Source organism: Pempheris klunzingeri, chromosome 11 (genome assembly GCF_042242105.1).
Source record: "Pempheris klunzingeri isolate RE-2024b chromosome 11, fPemKlu1.hap1, whole genome shotgun sequence".
Taxonomy (NCBI): Eukaryota; Metazoa; Chordata; class Actinopteri; order Acropomatiformes; family Pempheridae; genus Pempheris; species Pempheris klunzingeri.
Genome location: NC_092022.1, coordinates 6,259,872 through 6,275,404, shown reverse-complemented (window position 1 = coordinate 6,275,404; position 15,533 = coordinate 6,259,872). Strand labels below are relative to the sequence as shown.

At 44.7% G+C, this 15,533-nt stretch overlaps 1 protein-coding gene and 1 long non-coding RNA gene across 2 annotated transcripts; one reads left to right on the top strand and one right to left on the bottom strand.

Annotated features, from left to right (window-relative positions):
* The first annotated feature begins 1,357 nt into the window (after window positions 1–1,357).
* Window positions 1,358–2,641, top strand: LOC139210231 (uncharacterized). The gene is made up of 4 exons (XR_011585238.1): window positions 1,358–1,476; window positions 1,657–1,791; window positions 2,089–2,197; window positions 2,424–2,641. It is a non-coding gene; the product is annotated as an uncharacterized lncRNA (long non-coding RNA).
* Window positions 2,642–3,888: 1,247 nt separating this feature from the next.
* Window positions 3,889–12,057, bottom strand: LOC139209246 (dnaJ homolog subfamily C member 16-like). The gene is made up of 16 exons (XM_070838887.1): window positions 12,045–12,057; window positions 11,666–11,723; window positions 11,121–11,275; window positions 9,793–9,972; window positions 9,488–9,672; window positions 9,274–9,378; window positions 9,005–9,163; window positions 8,730–8,860; window positions 8,415–8,598; window positions 8,048–8,227; window positions 7,896–7,917; window positions 6,276–6,342; window positions 6,039–6,119; window positions 5,760–5,849; window positions 5,499–5,672; window positions 3,889–5,388 (listed from the first exon to the last, which is right to left on the bottom strand). The coding sequence occupies exons 1-16, from the start codon at window positions 12,055–12,057 to the stop codon at window positions 4,941–4,943; spliced, it is 2,232 nt and encodes a 743-aa protein (XP_070694988.1). The 3' UTR covers window positions 3,889–4,940.
* Between the last annotated feature and the right edge of the window lie 3,476 nt (window positions 12,058–15,533).

Below are 15,533 nucleotides of genomic sequence, written 5' to 3'. Positions count from 1 at the left end.
ATTCAGATCACCTTTATGCAAAGTAACATGAGGTAACTGTATAAAACATGAAATGATGACCCTAATAGAGTCTTACATCGCTTATTATTTGACGGGGGCAACATGGTATTGCGGTGGTTAGCACTGTTTCCTACAAAAATGCCTGTCAAATGATCAGTGTTCAGAATTACACTGAAGTCTGAAGCACGGGCCACAGCTGATACCTGGTAACACAATGTATCTATGTTTTGTAACATTGTTTGAAGAGTATTCCAGTTTCTCTTCAAGTCTGTGTAAACACATAATTCAGATTTCATTATAATAATTAAACATGGGGTGATGGAAAGAAGTCACACTGCAGTCAGAGCACCCAGAGAAGGTATATAAAGAGTGTGCTTCCTTTTCCAACACATCCTGCCACTCTCCCTGCTACTGCTGCAAGTGAAACCACATCTGATCGGCTCAGCAAGGTAAGCTTTTAATTCTTGCCTTTCATCAGAGTGTCTGTCTGTTTTTCACGATTTGTTCATTATCACATTTAGTGTCCATTTGCAGATGGGTTTGTTTTATTTCCTCCTCTAATATCACCCATCAGCACTGCTGTAAGAAAATGTGTTGAAATAGGACATTCAGAATTTTGCAATTGAAAATCACATCTAGACGATGCAATATTTCTTCATGGTGTATTGACTTCTCTAATTCATCTTTACACAGATGGTGTCAGGTCTTCATTTCAGTGTGTTCCTCTGCTTGACCATTGGACTGTGGATGGAAGCAAATGTAAGTAACAGGCACAGTGTGATCATTCTTCATTTTATGAGTTAAAAAGAGGAAAGACTGATAGACTGAGTTAATAATGAGCTTTTCTTTTTGTTCACAGGCCAACGGTTGGTAAAGAAGTCTGGTTATCCATCTACTATTTTGAGCAAATAAAAGAAGACAGGATTTTAATCTGGCCTCAGTGGTCAGCCATGACAGACTGCTGTGCATTTACGTGACATTAGTTTTAAAAGAGCTAGTCTTGCAGCCCTATTTTGTGTGAGACTTTTGATATCTTTTTTTGCTGTGCACGACGACACAACGATACAGTCCCCTAGATGAGAAAGAGCATATTTTCACAAAATAGCAATACCCATACCCATTTCTACCACAACTGCATCAATATGGCCTGATCATGCTAAGCGATCATCGATAATAACGCCACGTTGTTTAGTCTTTCCAACTTACTGTATTGGGGTCCCTCTAATGCCCTCCAACTGTGTTGATATAGAGTGTCCTGCACTTCTCTTAGGTCACAACATCATTTAAGACTAGTTCTAGGCTACCATAAGAATGTTCATCCAACTTCAGCTCTCGCTCACAAACAAGACTAATGATATTTTTCTCATACTGGATCATGTAGGTGCTTCCTGTGTGACTTGCCCTACTGACTGGAAGGAGTTTGACGGTCACTGTTTCCTATTCAGTTTAGGTCCAAAGGGCTGGGCTGATGCAGAGGTACTTTCTGGAGCAACATTATTTATAAATGCCTCATCGCAGTCATGGCATACACTTTAAAACAGTAATAGATAAAAAGTCTTATCTCACTTCTATGTCATCATTCAACTAACCCCACCTCAACATTATTTTGTCCTCCCCCCTGTGTCTCTCTACTTCACTCTTTGTCTTCCTCATTAGGCCGACTGCATTGCTCATGGTGGGAATCTGGCCTCAGTTCATGGGTCAGACCAGTACAACTTCCTTAAAGAAATTATTAAAAGTGTGACTGGCGCAGACACACAAACTTGGATTGGAGGCCATGATGCAGTAAAGGTGAGTGATTTAAAAAACAGGATCTGATGCAGCTGCTTCCCTTATATTTAATAATTTGGTGGTCAAATGTAGATGTTACATTTAGCTCCAAGTTATTTTTTAGATCTAGGATATTTATCCCTCATGAGAGATGTGATTTGGACCACTAGATGGACTGAATGATTTAGGCTGACAAGAAAATTAATTCAAATGTTAGCGCCATAAATACAATCCTCCATAGTGACACTGTGTTGGAGTGGTGGCAGAAATTTCAGTACTGATATTTTGTATTTTTTCAATGAATTGAATTTTTTTCAGGAGGGTGTGTGGATGTGGAGTGATGGTACCCAGTTTAAGTTCGACCTCTGGGGACCCGGGGAGCCCAGCAGCAGCAGAGGAGAACATTGTTTGGAGTTGAACTACCTTGGTGGGTAATGATTGGCTGACTGGTTTATTGTCTTATACAATCAGATTTCAACATCTAAGATAGCAAAAATGTACTTTTTGGAACAAATCACCTAGTGTAATCTTACAGTAGAATCTGAATCATGTTAAGTATTAACACATTAGATAAATATAATAATCACATTTATTGACAACAGAAATAACTGGTTGCAGCTCTAATTGTTTGTTTGTTACCTTTTCAATTCAAGGTAAACCCAACGACGGACAGTGCCAATTGAAGAAACCCTTCATCTGTCAACTGTGATGTAAAAGTGATCCCTGCCATGAGGACACGACATTCCCATCCCATCAAGATGTCACTTTCCACCAGGTTGTCAACCCTCGATGACATCCCTGCTGAAAGACCAACTGTCACTTCTGATTTCATTTGAAATAAATCAATAAATTCATATATCCTAAGCATTAATTTGTCTCACCTGTTTTTATGACCATCTCAATCCAAAACCTCAATTTCTATAAAAATTCTAAAAAGATCATTCAGTCTATTTTCTATATTTCAGATTATGGTTCCATATTAAACATATTAAATAATCAATAATTCCATAGCTAAATTTAAAGGGAAAAAAACAATTGATCAGTCAAACAGCTGATCAATCAGTTTATTTTATATCTGCATTTCTAGAATGATTAATGCCATAGAGACATAACCTGTTGTACAACCAAGAATGGAGGTAATATCTCATGTGCTGCTGGTGGCATCGGACTTCACAGGTTATCTTTGAAAGAGAAGTTCAAACTGAATGCAATAATTCAAAATGGTCAATGGACATTAAGACCAAAACAGCCATGCTCAGTTCAAAATAACATATTTAAGGTTTGAGGGGGATTAGTTCAGTTTCCCAGTGGACTGAACAGCTGCAGAGCTACTGTGGATTGTTGAGATGTTTTCCCGTAATCACAGTCACAATATAGAGACGAGTTAAATTTAAATGGAACTTAAAATACACAAGACAAAAAACATTACGTGATGAAAATTACTCTAAATTTTCAGTATTTTATGACTCAAAATGTAATATTATATGGGTATATTAATGTGTGTGAACATGCTTACTATGAGCTTTGAGACCAGCTTACAACAGTGTGTGTGTGTGTGTGTGTGTGTGTGTGCATATCTTTCTAAAGGTGTGGGGACAAATTTTGGTTTTAAATCATTGCTGAGGATATTCCTGCATTGTGACGATAAAATTTGGTTCTTCTCACAACCTCAAAGGTCTGTTTGAGGGTTACGAATTAGTTTTAAAGGTTAAGGTTAGAATTAGGTTAAGTTCAGGTTTAGGGTGAAAGTTAGGCCTATGCATTTAGCTATGATGGTTAAGTTTAGGGTAAAGGGCGAAGGAATAGATTATGCGGTGGGTGAAGAAAGAAGGTGTGATTATGTGTGTTTGTGTTCTTGTATTACAGACTTGGTGGGGCCCACAGTGTCTTGTGAGGACATTTTGAATGAAAGATATAGAATAAGCAGCACAATAGTCCAAAAATTAATCAGATTTTCCCTCCAGCAGAAGCTGTGATAAAGTTACAAGATTTGTTTTTCTTCTAAAAGAAACTGCAAAAAATGACAGTTTTCTGTTTTAATTAACAAACATAAAGCATTTTATTACAACCAACAAGAGCATAAATGCACTACTGAAACATCTGACAGCGGCAGACATCTTGTTTTACACTAACTTGTAAAATCAATCTTCATGAAAACTAAGAAACAAAAACTACAGCATTTTGATAAATCCATGTAAAACATTCAGCTTATCTTTCAAGTAACATACTCGGTCCTATATGTAGCATGATTATGTACAATATTTACATCACAATGTACCAACATAATTATATTAATGACATTTTCACGACAAAACAAATGAATAAACCAAGCAAACACACGTGGAGTGTCACTTCACTTTCATGTCTACGTAGTTTAAGATGACACAAAGATAATGTATCAGTCAATAGTGGTCATTCGGAAAACATTCAGAAGATGAAATTGACAAGCTGTTCATTATGTTTGCTACATGAAGCTACTCACTAACTGAGGTTGGTAAATAGCCCAAGGCTGCTAAATAAATATGTGCTTGTAGTGAGACGTACATTTTAAAGCACAACCCCAGCAGTTTTTATGTAACAAAACAGGTGTTTTCTTTTTATGCATGAACAACATGATGAGGAAGAACATGGAGAAATCCTTGAGGTCCAGGGTAAAAGGCATTGTCATGACAGCAGTACGCTATATTGCACAAGCGAATCAGCATTCAGGAGATAATCTTTAACGGAAAAACAAAATGGACTGAGACGCATACAAAAGACATTAAGTGTTAGAGACATGCATCTCTAGTCACAGTATTCATCAATAAAGACCAAGGTAGTTACCTCGCCTCCTTTCGTGTGTGAATATGACTGATGGTGACGACGGCAGGAGAGTACAGGTGACCACAGTGAATTTGTTTTCTGCTCACAGGCTGTAGCAGCAGTATTTGCCTGCATTAAATATGACAACCAACAGTTGAAACAAGCATGCCATGAGTGTTAAGAGGGTCACATTAAAGGATCTGTCCCACAGTAGTTGCACTAAAGTCAAGTTTGTAATATTGGCCCGACTTTAAAAGTAACTATTAAATATCTCAAGTGCAAAAAAGGCAGCTCTAGCCTAACTTCAGCAGAACACGAGAAGAGTGTGACAGTAGATAAATACTCAGTCCTTCTTAACTCGCCTCCATCTATTTATTGGGGGTGATCTTGTCTAGTCCTGGCCAGGCGGGGATGTAGTAGCGAGGCAAAGTGCCCTCCATGAGCCTTTCCATCCACAACCCCAGACGGTCCAGTTTGTGGTGGATCTGCAGGGTGGATATGCTGCGGGATCGGTTGGATTTGCGCGGGGGGTGGTCATCGCGGGAACTGGACCTCGACCTCCCCGCGGAAGTGCCCCCTTCATCCTCAGATGACTTACTGTCGAGGTCCTCTCCGGTGTAGACAGGCTTAAACAGACACAGGTACTTTTTGTGTCCGTTAAGTGCCAGCACATAGCCGGTGTAGTCTATCTTGTGGCTGCTCCCGTCGTCCTCGTCGGCGTCAATCCGCGTGGCGTCCTTGACGTATTCCAGCAGAGTGTTCATCCACTCACAGTGCTTGTCAATATTTAGGAAGGAGAAATGCAGCGTCAGGCTCCTGGGAAAGTTGAAAGAGCGATTGCGATGAAGTATCGATAGACATGATAAATGTTAAATACACAAAAATGGACAATATCTGTTCCACTTATCCATATCTGTTTCGCTTACCCTGTGAAGGAGTAGACCTCTTTGGCAAACTTGCTGAGGAGGATGTTCTTGGAGGCATCAGTGAGCACCAGCACTATGTTCATGTGTCCCGGCCTCAGCTTCACCAGGTTGCTCATGTAGGTGATATCTGTCAGCTCCGTCACCTCCATGAAATTCTTCTTGGGAGGCCGACTGAAATCAACAGCAAAAATGAAGAGCTGAAAAATGTGATGACAAATGCCGCACTGCATTCAAATATGTACATTTTAAATGTATTCTTGCCTTGAAGTACTACCGGTCCCTGGTGACCCATTTTCTGCTTTTGTTCCATCCTTTGCCTTTGGTTTAGTCTGCTTATCTTCACTGGAGTCACTGCACAAAATAAGTTTTCCCAAAAGGAGATCACATGCGGAAGAAAAAAAAGTAAACAGATATTAATTTAAAAATTAATAGCATAATTGTTTTCTTTGTCTTTACATTTCTTTATAATATACGGTGTGTTGCTATAGTTACTGGTCTGGTGGTCTAATGAAATATGTTCAACGGTAAAAGGCAACTAACCTGAAGGCCTGGATGACCACAGTTCCAAACAAGATGAACAAGGCAGAGAAGATGAGGGACAGAAGAGGCATCATCTCACGCCTGCAAATCAAAACAGAAGTGCAACAAGACACGCTGTATTTACATCTCTTCTGTTATTCCCATACAGCTGGAGGGAATATTCCACATGAAATACTTAAATATGCTTGAAATTGCTTAACTGAATCTGAAATGAAGAGTTAAACGATTTCAACCTACCAGTTGTTATGCAGAATATCATCAATGACTTCAGAGAGGTAATCGTACGATGCATAGATCTGTTGGGCTTCACTATACAGTGAATAGCACATGGTGAAGACCGTATGTTTCTTTGTCTGTAAAACTATTGGGCTCCTTTCCCCAATGCCCCCCAGTTTCACAGATAGGTGTGAAATCACCCCCGCGCCCAGCTCCACTGTCACCATTGGCCGGAGGGGACACATGATTTTACGACCGCAGGCCCACAAAACCAGTTCACCCCCACTGAACTCTCTTCTTTCTCATCGTCTCGCCTGAAGTGGAGAGACCAGGTCTTTCCTGCTCCCTCTCCTCCTGCAGAGGAGAGACCAGCTCTCCTGATCTTTCCTGAAGAGGAGAGACCAGCTCAACTCAGCTAAGCTCTGCCTCAGTGTGGTCTGTCCAGAGCAGCCACCTCCTTCATGGTAGCGACACAAGGTCCTGCCTGAAGTAAGCAGATCAGCGCCAGCAGGCACGACCCAGAGTCTGCCAGCTGATAACCAACAACAAGAGCACACCAGCAAGTTAGCACAGAGCTGCTAACTAACAGGAACAAAGGAGCGACCGGATTCCTCCAGCCTGCAACCACAGCAACGGACACGAACCACACCTTTCCTCCAGCAACAAGCTGAGAAAGCAGCACCCTCAAGGACACTTCCTCTACCCCTTTAAGGACTGGTAACAAACTCTAACTGGGCATAATTAGCATAGCATTACTGCATACATGGTTTACCCTTGTTAATGTATTGACTTGCTTTAATGTTCATTGAGTTTGATTATTGTGATGTGTTGCAGATTACTGTGCATCCATTAAGTTTAGTTGATGTTAGCCTACAAACTAACCATCCTGTCTTAACCTGCACCTTTATCTCTCTCACACACACAGTCTGCAACAGGCCACTGAGGGACAAAGCTAAGCTAACAGCACTTAGCTTTCCTTTGTCTGCCTCTGACCCACACCCCAGGGGGTCTGGCCATCACCATTTGGTCTCTCTCCCCCACCTTTGTGGGACCCATCTCACATTCCTCAGCCTTATCACTCTCACACACACACACACACACACACACACACACACACACACACACACTCTTACACTCATATTATTTTAGTTTAGTCATAGAGATTTAGTTAGATTGTTTGATTGATTTTGTTTCTGTAACAGCAGATGTCTTTAATACCTACTCTGCTTCAGCTGTACTTACAACCAAAGTACAAGTCCTTAATGCATAACAAATGATGTCCCTGAATTTTGCTCTGTTTTAATAAATGTTTTAATACCTGCTGTCTCCTTTAATGTTGTACAAGTGTGGACACTGCCAACCTCTACACTGTCAAGAACTCCAAAATCCTTCAGCTAGCTATCAATGTGGTAATTTTGGTAGTAATTATTAAATTAATTATAAAACATAATTCCAAATTGATAGTTTAGTATTTTTATGAGACTATATCAATTAAAACGGCTGTCTTTTCCTCGTTTTTCGAGGTGGTGCCCCAATCGAGGTGGACTTTAATCAAAGTTCATTCATTTTAATAATTATTAATTATCTTTGATAATTATTTCTGATAGCCAAATTGAACATTACCACTTGTTAAAGCACAACAGATCCATCGGATTACAAACATCTAAAGAGTGAGATTTTTACATTTAGTGACGGGACTGGTGGTTGATATATGAACAGTACTTGGTTCTAAGCACTTGGTTGCACAGACAAACATTGTTCAAACCCATTGTTTCCACTCAAAGGGAACATACAGAGGCAAACTCATTGTTGAGCTCAGGCAGCATTGCGTCACGGATGAGGATGGACGGGTCCTTCTGAAGTCGCTCCAGCTCCTCCATGAGACTCTGCTTGTCTTCCTCGCTGCCGTTCCAGGCTGTCACTGGCTTGAACAAGGCCTTCCCTGCATTATTGCGCCTCTCCAGGATCACCACCTGAAAAAGTGAAAAAGTGAAGCACTCCATCTGATAATATGTGTCAGGAATAATACACTTTTCACGAGAGCATAAGTTGTTCGGTTAAATGTCTACTCCAACGCATTAAGCATCCTAAAGCGATGCCTATTCCCAAGAGATTCACATGGAAACTGGCAGCTGTCATGTTCAACTTGTATGAGTGTACCTGTGGTGGTAATAGTGCACTGTCTTTGTTCTGCATGAGGATGTCACAAAGAGGTTGCTGTAGTTGTTGGTACACATAAGCGAACCTCACAACCTCCTTGGTGTTGGTGGAGGCAAATGAGAGAAAAGCCTGGTTTCCGAAAGAAAAGGTCTCTTCCTCGCTTGTGATCAGCAGGACACAGTATCTGAGGGCAGGACAGACGTGAACAGCAAATTTTAAAATACCTTAAATGAGATGTGACAATCACAAAAAATAATATTAGTAATTCAGTTTGTTTTCATGTTTTAATTCTCTGAAAATGTTATGTTATCTTACTTCCTGCGTCTATGGAACTGTTTGACAGGACAGAGCTCATCAAAGAGCTTCTGATTGACCAGCCGTGGCACAAGGAGAAATTTGTTGTTTGACATGAACTCATCAATAATTTGCTTTTTCATTCCTCTAGCCTGCAGAGAGCAAACACAATCACACAGAGTGAGGAGACATTTCAGTGAACACAAGTTCCACTAGTTCAGTGTACAGGTAACAGCAAATAACAGGTAACAGTGAATAAGTAAATCAAACCTCGAGACCCTGCTGCTGTGACTTACCTGGATAATGTCTGCAGGCTTGTCGATGTTCTCTTTGAAGACCAGCATGGTTGGAGTATAAGTGTTAATATTGAACTGTTTCTGCAGACTGGCGGTCTCTGAAAGGCCTTGGTCGACATAGCCAAACTGCAAGTAGTCCTTATAAGCAAAAGCCGTCAGCTACGGAGATGCAGAGATAAATTATTGACATGTTCACGTTAGTGATGCAATTACTGACAGTGGCGCCCGGCGGTACATTTCACTTAAAAAACTGCGAGGCAAGAACTTACTTTGTACAGCAGAGGAACTACAGGCACTTGGTCGAACAGAAGCACATGTGGTTTGTTGAGCTCATGCCAGCTGTTCAAGAACTGCAGGTCATTTTTGTCAGTGACCTGAAACACACAAAATAGAAAATGTTTCATTCATTTTGAATTTATGCAACCAATCAATCTTCTTTACGGCCATTCTAAATCCTTTCACCTCCATCTGGCAGATACTTACCCTCTCCACAAGTCTCTGAGGAAGGAGGTCTTCTACAAACTGCCTCAGGTGCTCCTTTGCTACAGCGTAATGGAAAAATGTCACTTTGCCGTTGATAACTCCAAGTATTGATGGGGTGCGATGAGCACCGAGGTGATTGGCTAACCGTCTCTCATAGCCAACATCCACCACGCCTATTCCGACACCTGCAAAAACAGGATATCCAAAATCATACGCACATCAACCTCATCAACCCTGCCCCACGCAAATTCATAGACGGCAGTGCTGCTGGATAATTTGGGCTGATTTATAGGTTCATTTCAAACCTAGAGTCTCCATCTCCTGCACCACCTCCTTCCAGACAGGCTCGATGTGGATGCAGCTGAAGCACCAGTCAGAGGTGATCTTTATCAGGTAAGTTCTCTTGTAGCTGTCAGGCACCACGTCGTTGACATACTGGTTAAAGTGCAGTATGTACTTGCTGTCAGCAAAGTTCAAATCTCTGCCTACAGAACACGACTATGTCAATGACATGAAGTGTCAAGGGAAGAGATCATTCCTCTGTTCCACGGACCTAACAAGTCAGCAATGATGATGTCACATCTTAAATGATGATGTCACTTCCATCAGGAGGTCAGGCCTCGATGACATCAGTGCTCTGAGAATTTCTTTTCACTTGTAATTGATGTGATGATTTTACCTGCCGCTCTTTAGTTAAGCTTCTGTGGACATTTAAGTCACACGCTGCATGTCAATTTATTTGCTGTGTCTTGTCACATTTTTCTCTTTCTAATAAACCAACTCTTGCACACCAGTCAGGTGTAAGGTTCAAAGTGTTTATTGTCAAGTGTACAGTGCAGAAACGGGTTTCCCTGTACAATGAAAATCTTACTTTGCCATCCACACTGAATGCCAAAGAATAAAAAAGAAGAGGATAGAATAAAATATAAAAACATATAAATATAAACTGCTATTGCTAAATAACCTGCTATTGCTTAACATATAAATATATTTACAAAATGTGCAACTTAACATAAAGTACAGTCAATGTGCAGATGAATGTGCAGATTAGAGGTAGTTGTGACTCCTATTGGCTGTTAAGGAGCCTGATGGCGGAGGGAAAGAAGGAGTTTCTGAGTCTGGACGTCCTGCATTTCAGACTCCTGTACCTCCGGCCTGAGGGGAGGAGAGTGAACAGTTTGTGTTGGGGGTGGACTCCGGTGGACTCTGTGTCTGTAGATGCTCTGCAGAGAGGGCAGGGGAGTCCTGGTGATCTTGGACGCAGTCTTCACCACTCTCTGCAGGCGTTTACGGTCCATGATGGTGGTGCTGCCGTACCACACGGTGATGCAGCCGGTTAAGATGGACTCAACAACGCAGCTGTAGAAGTTGATGAAGATTTTTGACGACATGCCAAACCTCCTCAGCCTCCTCAGGAAATACAGCCGCTGCTGGGCCTTCTTCACCAGCTGTGTGGTGTTCAGTGTCCAGGTGAGGTCCTCGTTGATGTGGACCCCCAGGTATTTGAAGCTGTTCACCCTCTCCACTTCCTGACCACGGACGAGCAGTGGCTGATGAGGGCTCCTCTCCTTCCTCATGTCCACTATCATCTCCTTAGTCTTGTCCGTGTTGAGGGTGAGGTTGTTGTCCTCACACCATGTCACCAGAGTGTCCACCTCCCTCCTGTAGGATGCTTCGTCTCCACCGGTGATGCGTCCTATCACGGCGATGCCGTCTGCAAACTTCAGGATGGTGTTGTCCTTGTGGGAGGCAACACAGTTGTGGGTGAACAGGGTGTAGAGGATGGGGCTGAGGACACACCCCTGAGGAAAGTCCAGGAGCCAGTCACAGAGGGGGGGGGGGGGGGGGGGTGCAGTCCGAGTGAGAACAGTTTGTGGGTGAGCTTGTGGGGGGGGTTCAAGTTTGTTTCTTAGATTTTTCAGAATTTTCACTCATAAAAACAAGTTGATGGAAACTTAATTACATTACAGGCGTAGCAACAGTCAAAAGGGTGAAAGACTTCCTGCCTACAGTCACACTTTGCACTCACTGACCCCTCTGTGTTGAACTTTCGCTATGACATAACCATAACAGCATCTGGGAGTTTCAGTTCACTAAAGGAGATGCAATTATGGGAAAAATTTATGATTTCCAAAATCCTTTTTGAAGTCTGAATTGTATAGCATCACATTTGAGTACCTGAGTTGGACCAGCATAACAGTGAAGGCAAAGTTTACTCCTGAGGGTATGACGCCATCTTGTGGCACCGACACGGTGTTGAAGAAGAGATAAAACACATCATACAACACACTCACTTTAAAAATATGACATAAAACTGTTAATAAACACACAAAAGATGGTTATGAGATTAAGTGGTGACACTAACTTTTGCTGGTCAAAGTGGGGCGAGCTAGTAGGTATGAAAAAGCGCACACATGTCAACCGAAACATGCAACAACACTATTTTCAGTATTTTGATATTTTCTTACCTTGCTACCTCGTTGGACTGTTTCCCACTAGAAGTCCGGACCTCTGGGCCTATTAAATACTGACCGATAAAACTAAATTATCGGCTCACCTTCATTACTCATTTTGCATCTCTCCCACCTGCTCCTGCTTACGTCATCAGTCCACGACCTGTAGCTCGTGCACTTTATTTACACCTGCGGTATTATTAGCGAGCGCGAGCCCAGAGGAAATCACCAAGCTGAATCCAAAATAAAAGTTTGTGAAGACACAAAGCTGACAGAGCAGCAGAGCCCCTGCTGGGAGAAGGAGGACATACATGAGGACCTGTTCTAACATAATGTTAAAGTATTGAGAGTAGTAGAGCGGTGGTCAGGCAGTCTGCCCTGTGTAACTATAGCCACACCTCAGACAGATGTTGCTCAATCTGCATTTTTTAAAATATGCGAGCAGATCATTTAAGCAGAATTTGAGTGTGTAGTTACCCTTTAAAACAAAAAGTCTGTAGCTTCATCTGTCTCACTCAGCCACAGCTGTAATTTAAAATCCAACACCCAGGGGGCACCATTGCATAACTCTGGAAAATAAAACAGTTGACTACACCTCGGGCAGCTTTACCAAGATGTTGTGCTAGATGTGGCTCTTAAGGATGTAATTATGTGCTCCAACTGAGCAGCCTGTCTGGTGGCTCAGAGGGATGGGGTAGCAGGGTCAGACCTAATGGAGAAAATAATGAAGGTGCAGAGTCAAGTCCTTTTGGATTCTTCCACCAGATGTGACAGGAGTGAGGGAGCAGACAAGAACATAGAAAGCAAGTTTTAGAAAGTGAGGTGGTTGAGGTGCCACATAGGGACCAAATAATCATTTTACATATTCTGTCCTGTAGGCAGAGGTTAAAACGGACGATCGGGTGGTGCATGGGAAATTTGCAATAAGATGCAACGATTATTAGCTTTTTTAAAAAGAATCATTTGCTTCTATGTAAAGCACTGTGTGTTGCACGTATCCATACTGAAATACATTTTATTATCATCAATGTCAATAAATCTGGCATGTAGGGACATGGAATGTCACCTCGCTGGGGGGGAAGGAGCAGGAGCTTGTGCGGGAGGTTGAGAGGTACTGGCTAGATATAGTTGGGCTCACCTCCACTCACAGCCCAGGAACCCAGCTCCTCGAGAGGGGGTGGACTCTCCATTTCTCTGGCGGTGGGCTGGTGTGGGCTTGCTTATAGCCCCACAGCTCAGCCGCCATGTGTTGGAGTTTACCCCGGTGAACGAGAGGGTCGTGTCCCTGCGCCTTCGGGTCGGGGACAGGTCTCTCACTGTGGTTTCGGCCTATGGGCCGAACAGCAGTGCAGAGTTCCCGGCCTTCTTGGAGTCCCTGGGAGGGGTGCTGGATGGTGCGCCGACTGGGGACTCCATTGTTCTACTGGGGGACTTCAACGCCCACGTGGGCAGCGACAGTGAGACCTGGAGAGGCGTGATTGGGAGGAACGGCCTCCCCGATCTGAACCCGAGTGGTGTTCTGTTGTTGGACATCTGTGCTAGTCACAGATTGTCCATAAGGAACACCATGTTCGAGCACAAGGGCGTCCATCGGTGCACATGGCACCAGGACGTCCTAGGCCGGAGGTCGATGATCGACTTCGTTGTCGTGTCATCTGACCTCCGTCCGTGTGTTCTGGACACTCGGGTGAAGAGAGGGGCTGAGCTGTCAACTGATCACCACCTGGTGGTGAGTTGGATCCGCTGGCAGGGGAGGAAGCCGGAGAGACTCGGCAGGCCCAAGCGTATCGTGAGGGTCTGTTGGGAACGTCTGGCGGAACCCGCTGTCGCTGCGGTTTTCAACTCCCACCTCTGGGAAAGCTTCTCACAGGGGGAGGCTGGAGATATTGAGTCTGAGTGGACCATGTTCTCCACCTCCATTGTCGGCGCGGCCGCTCGGAGCTGTGGCCGTAAGGTCTCTGGTGCCTGTCGTGTCGGCAATCCCCGAACCCGGTGGTGGACACTGGAAGTAAGGGATGCCGTCAAGCTGAAGAAGGAGACCTACCGGGCCTTGTGGGCTCGTGGAACTCCTGAGGCAGCTGACAGGTACCGGCAGGCCAAGCGTGCTGCAGCCCGGGCGGTTGCGGAGGCAAAAACTCGGGCCTGGGAGGAGTTCGGGAAGGCCATGGAGGAGGACTACCGGTCAGCTTCGAGGAGATTCTGGCAAACCATCCGGCGCCTCAGGAGGGGGAAGCAGTACCCCACCAACACTGTTTACAGTGAGGGTGGGGAGCTGTTGACCTCGACTGGGGATGTCGTCGGGCGGTGGAAGGAATACTTCGAGGATCTCCTCAATCCCACCGCCAGGTCTTCCATTGAGGAGGCAGAGGCTGGGGATTCAGAAGTGGACTCGTTCATCACCCAGGCCGAAGTCGCCGAGGTGGTCAGAAAGCTCCTCGGTGGCAAGGCACTAGGGGTGGACGAGATCCGCCCTGAATACCTCAAGTCTCTGGATGTACAGGGACTGTCTTGGTTGACACGTCTCTGTAACATCGCCTGGCGGTCGGGGACAGTGCCTCTGGAATGGCAGACCGGGGTGGTGGTCCCTCTTTTTAAGAAGGGGGACCGGAGGATGTGTTCCAACTAGAGGGGGATCACACTCCTCAGCCTTCATGGGAGTTTGCCCAACCTGTCCACATGTGCTTTGTGGACTTGGAGAAGGCATTCGACCGTGTCCCTCGTGGCATCTTGTGGGGGGTGCTTCGGGAGGATGGGCTCCGGGGCCCTTTGCTAAGGGCTGTCCGGTTCCTGTACGACCGCAGTAGGAGTCTGGTTCGCATTGCCAGCAGTAAGTCAGACCTGTTCCCGGTGCATGTTGGAGTCCGGCAGGGCTGCCCTTTGTCACCGGTTTGGTTTATTATTTTTATGGACAGAATTTCTAGGCGCAGCCAGGGGCCGGAGGGGGTCCGGTTTGGGGACCGCATGATAGCATCTCTGCTTTTTGCGGATGATGTTGTCATGTTGGCTTCCTCGGGCCGAGACCTCCAGTGTGCACTGGGGCGGTTTGCAGCCGAGTGCGAAACGGCTGGGATGAGAATCAGCACCTCCAAGTCCGAGGCCATGGTTCTCGACCGGAAAAAGGTGGTTTGCCATCTCCGGGTCGGTGGAGAGTCCTTGCCTCAAGTGGAGGAGTTCAAGTATCTCGGGGTCTTGTTCACGAGTGGGGGAAGGATGGAGCGTGAGATCGACAGGCGGATCGGGGCAGCGTCTGCAGTAATGCGGTCGCTGTATCGGTCTGTCGTGGTGAAGAGGGAGCTGAGCCAAAAGGCAAAGCTCTCCATTTACCGGTCGATCTATGTTCCTACCCTCATCTATGGTCATGAACTTTGGGTCATGACCGAAAGAACGAGATCTCGGATACAAGCGGCCGAAATGAGTTTCCTCCGCAGGGTGGCCGGACTCACCCTTAGAGATAGGGTGAGGAGTTCGACCATCCGGGAGGGGCTCGGAGTAGAGCCGCTGCTCCTCCACATCGAGAGGAGCCAGCTGAGGTGGCTCGGGCATCTGTTTCGGATGCCCCCTGGACGCCTCCCTGGGGAGGTTTTCCGGGCATG

Excerpts from the sequence above, each read along its gene's own strand:
- LOC139209246 (XM_070838887.1), bottom strand. Across the intron at positions 11,276-11,665 it reads GTTATGCTGGTCCAACTCAG|CCCCATCCTCTACACCCTGT; the intron begins GTACTCAAATGT and ends GTGTGTCCTCAG. Across the intron at positions 9,379-9,487 it reads CTCAGAGACTTGTGGAGAGG|GTCACTGACAAAAATGACCT; the intron begins GTAAGTATCTGC and ends TGTGTGTTTCAG.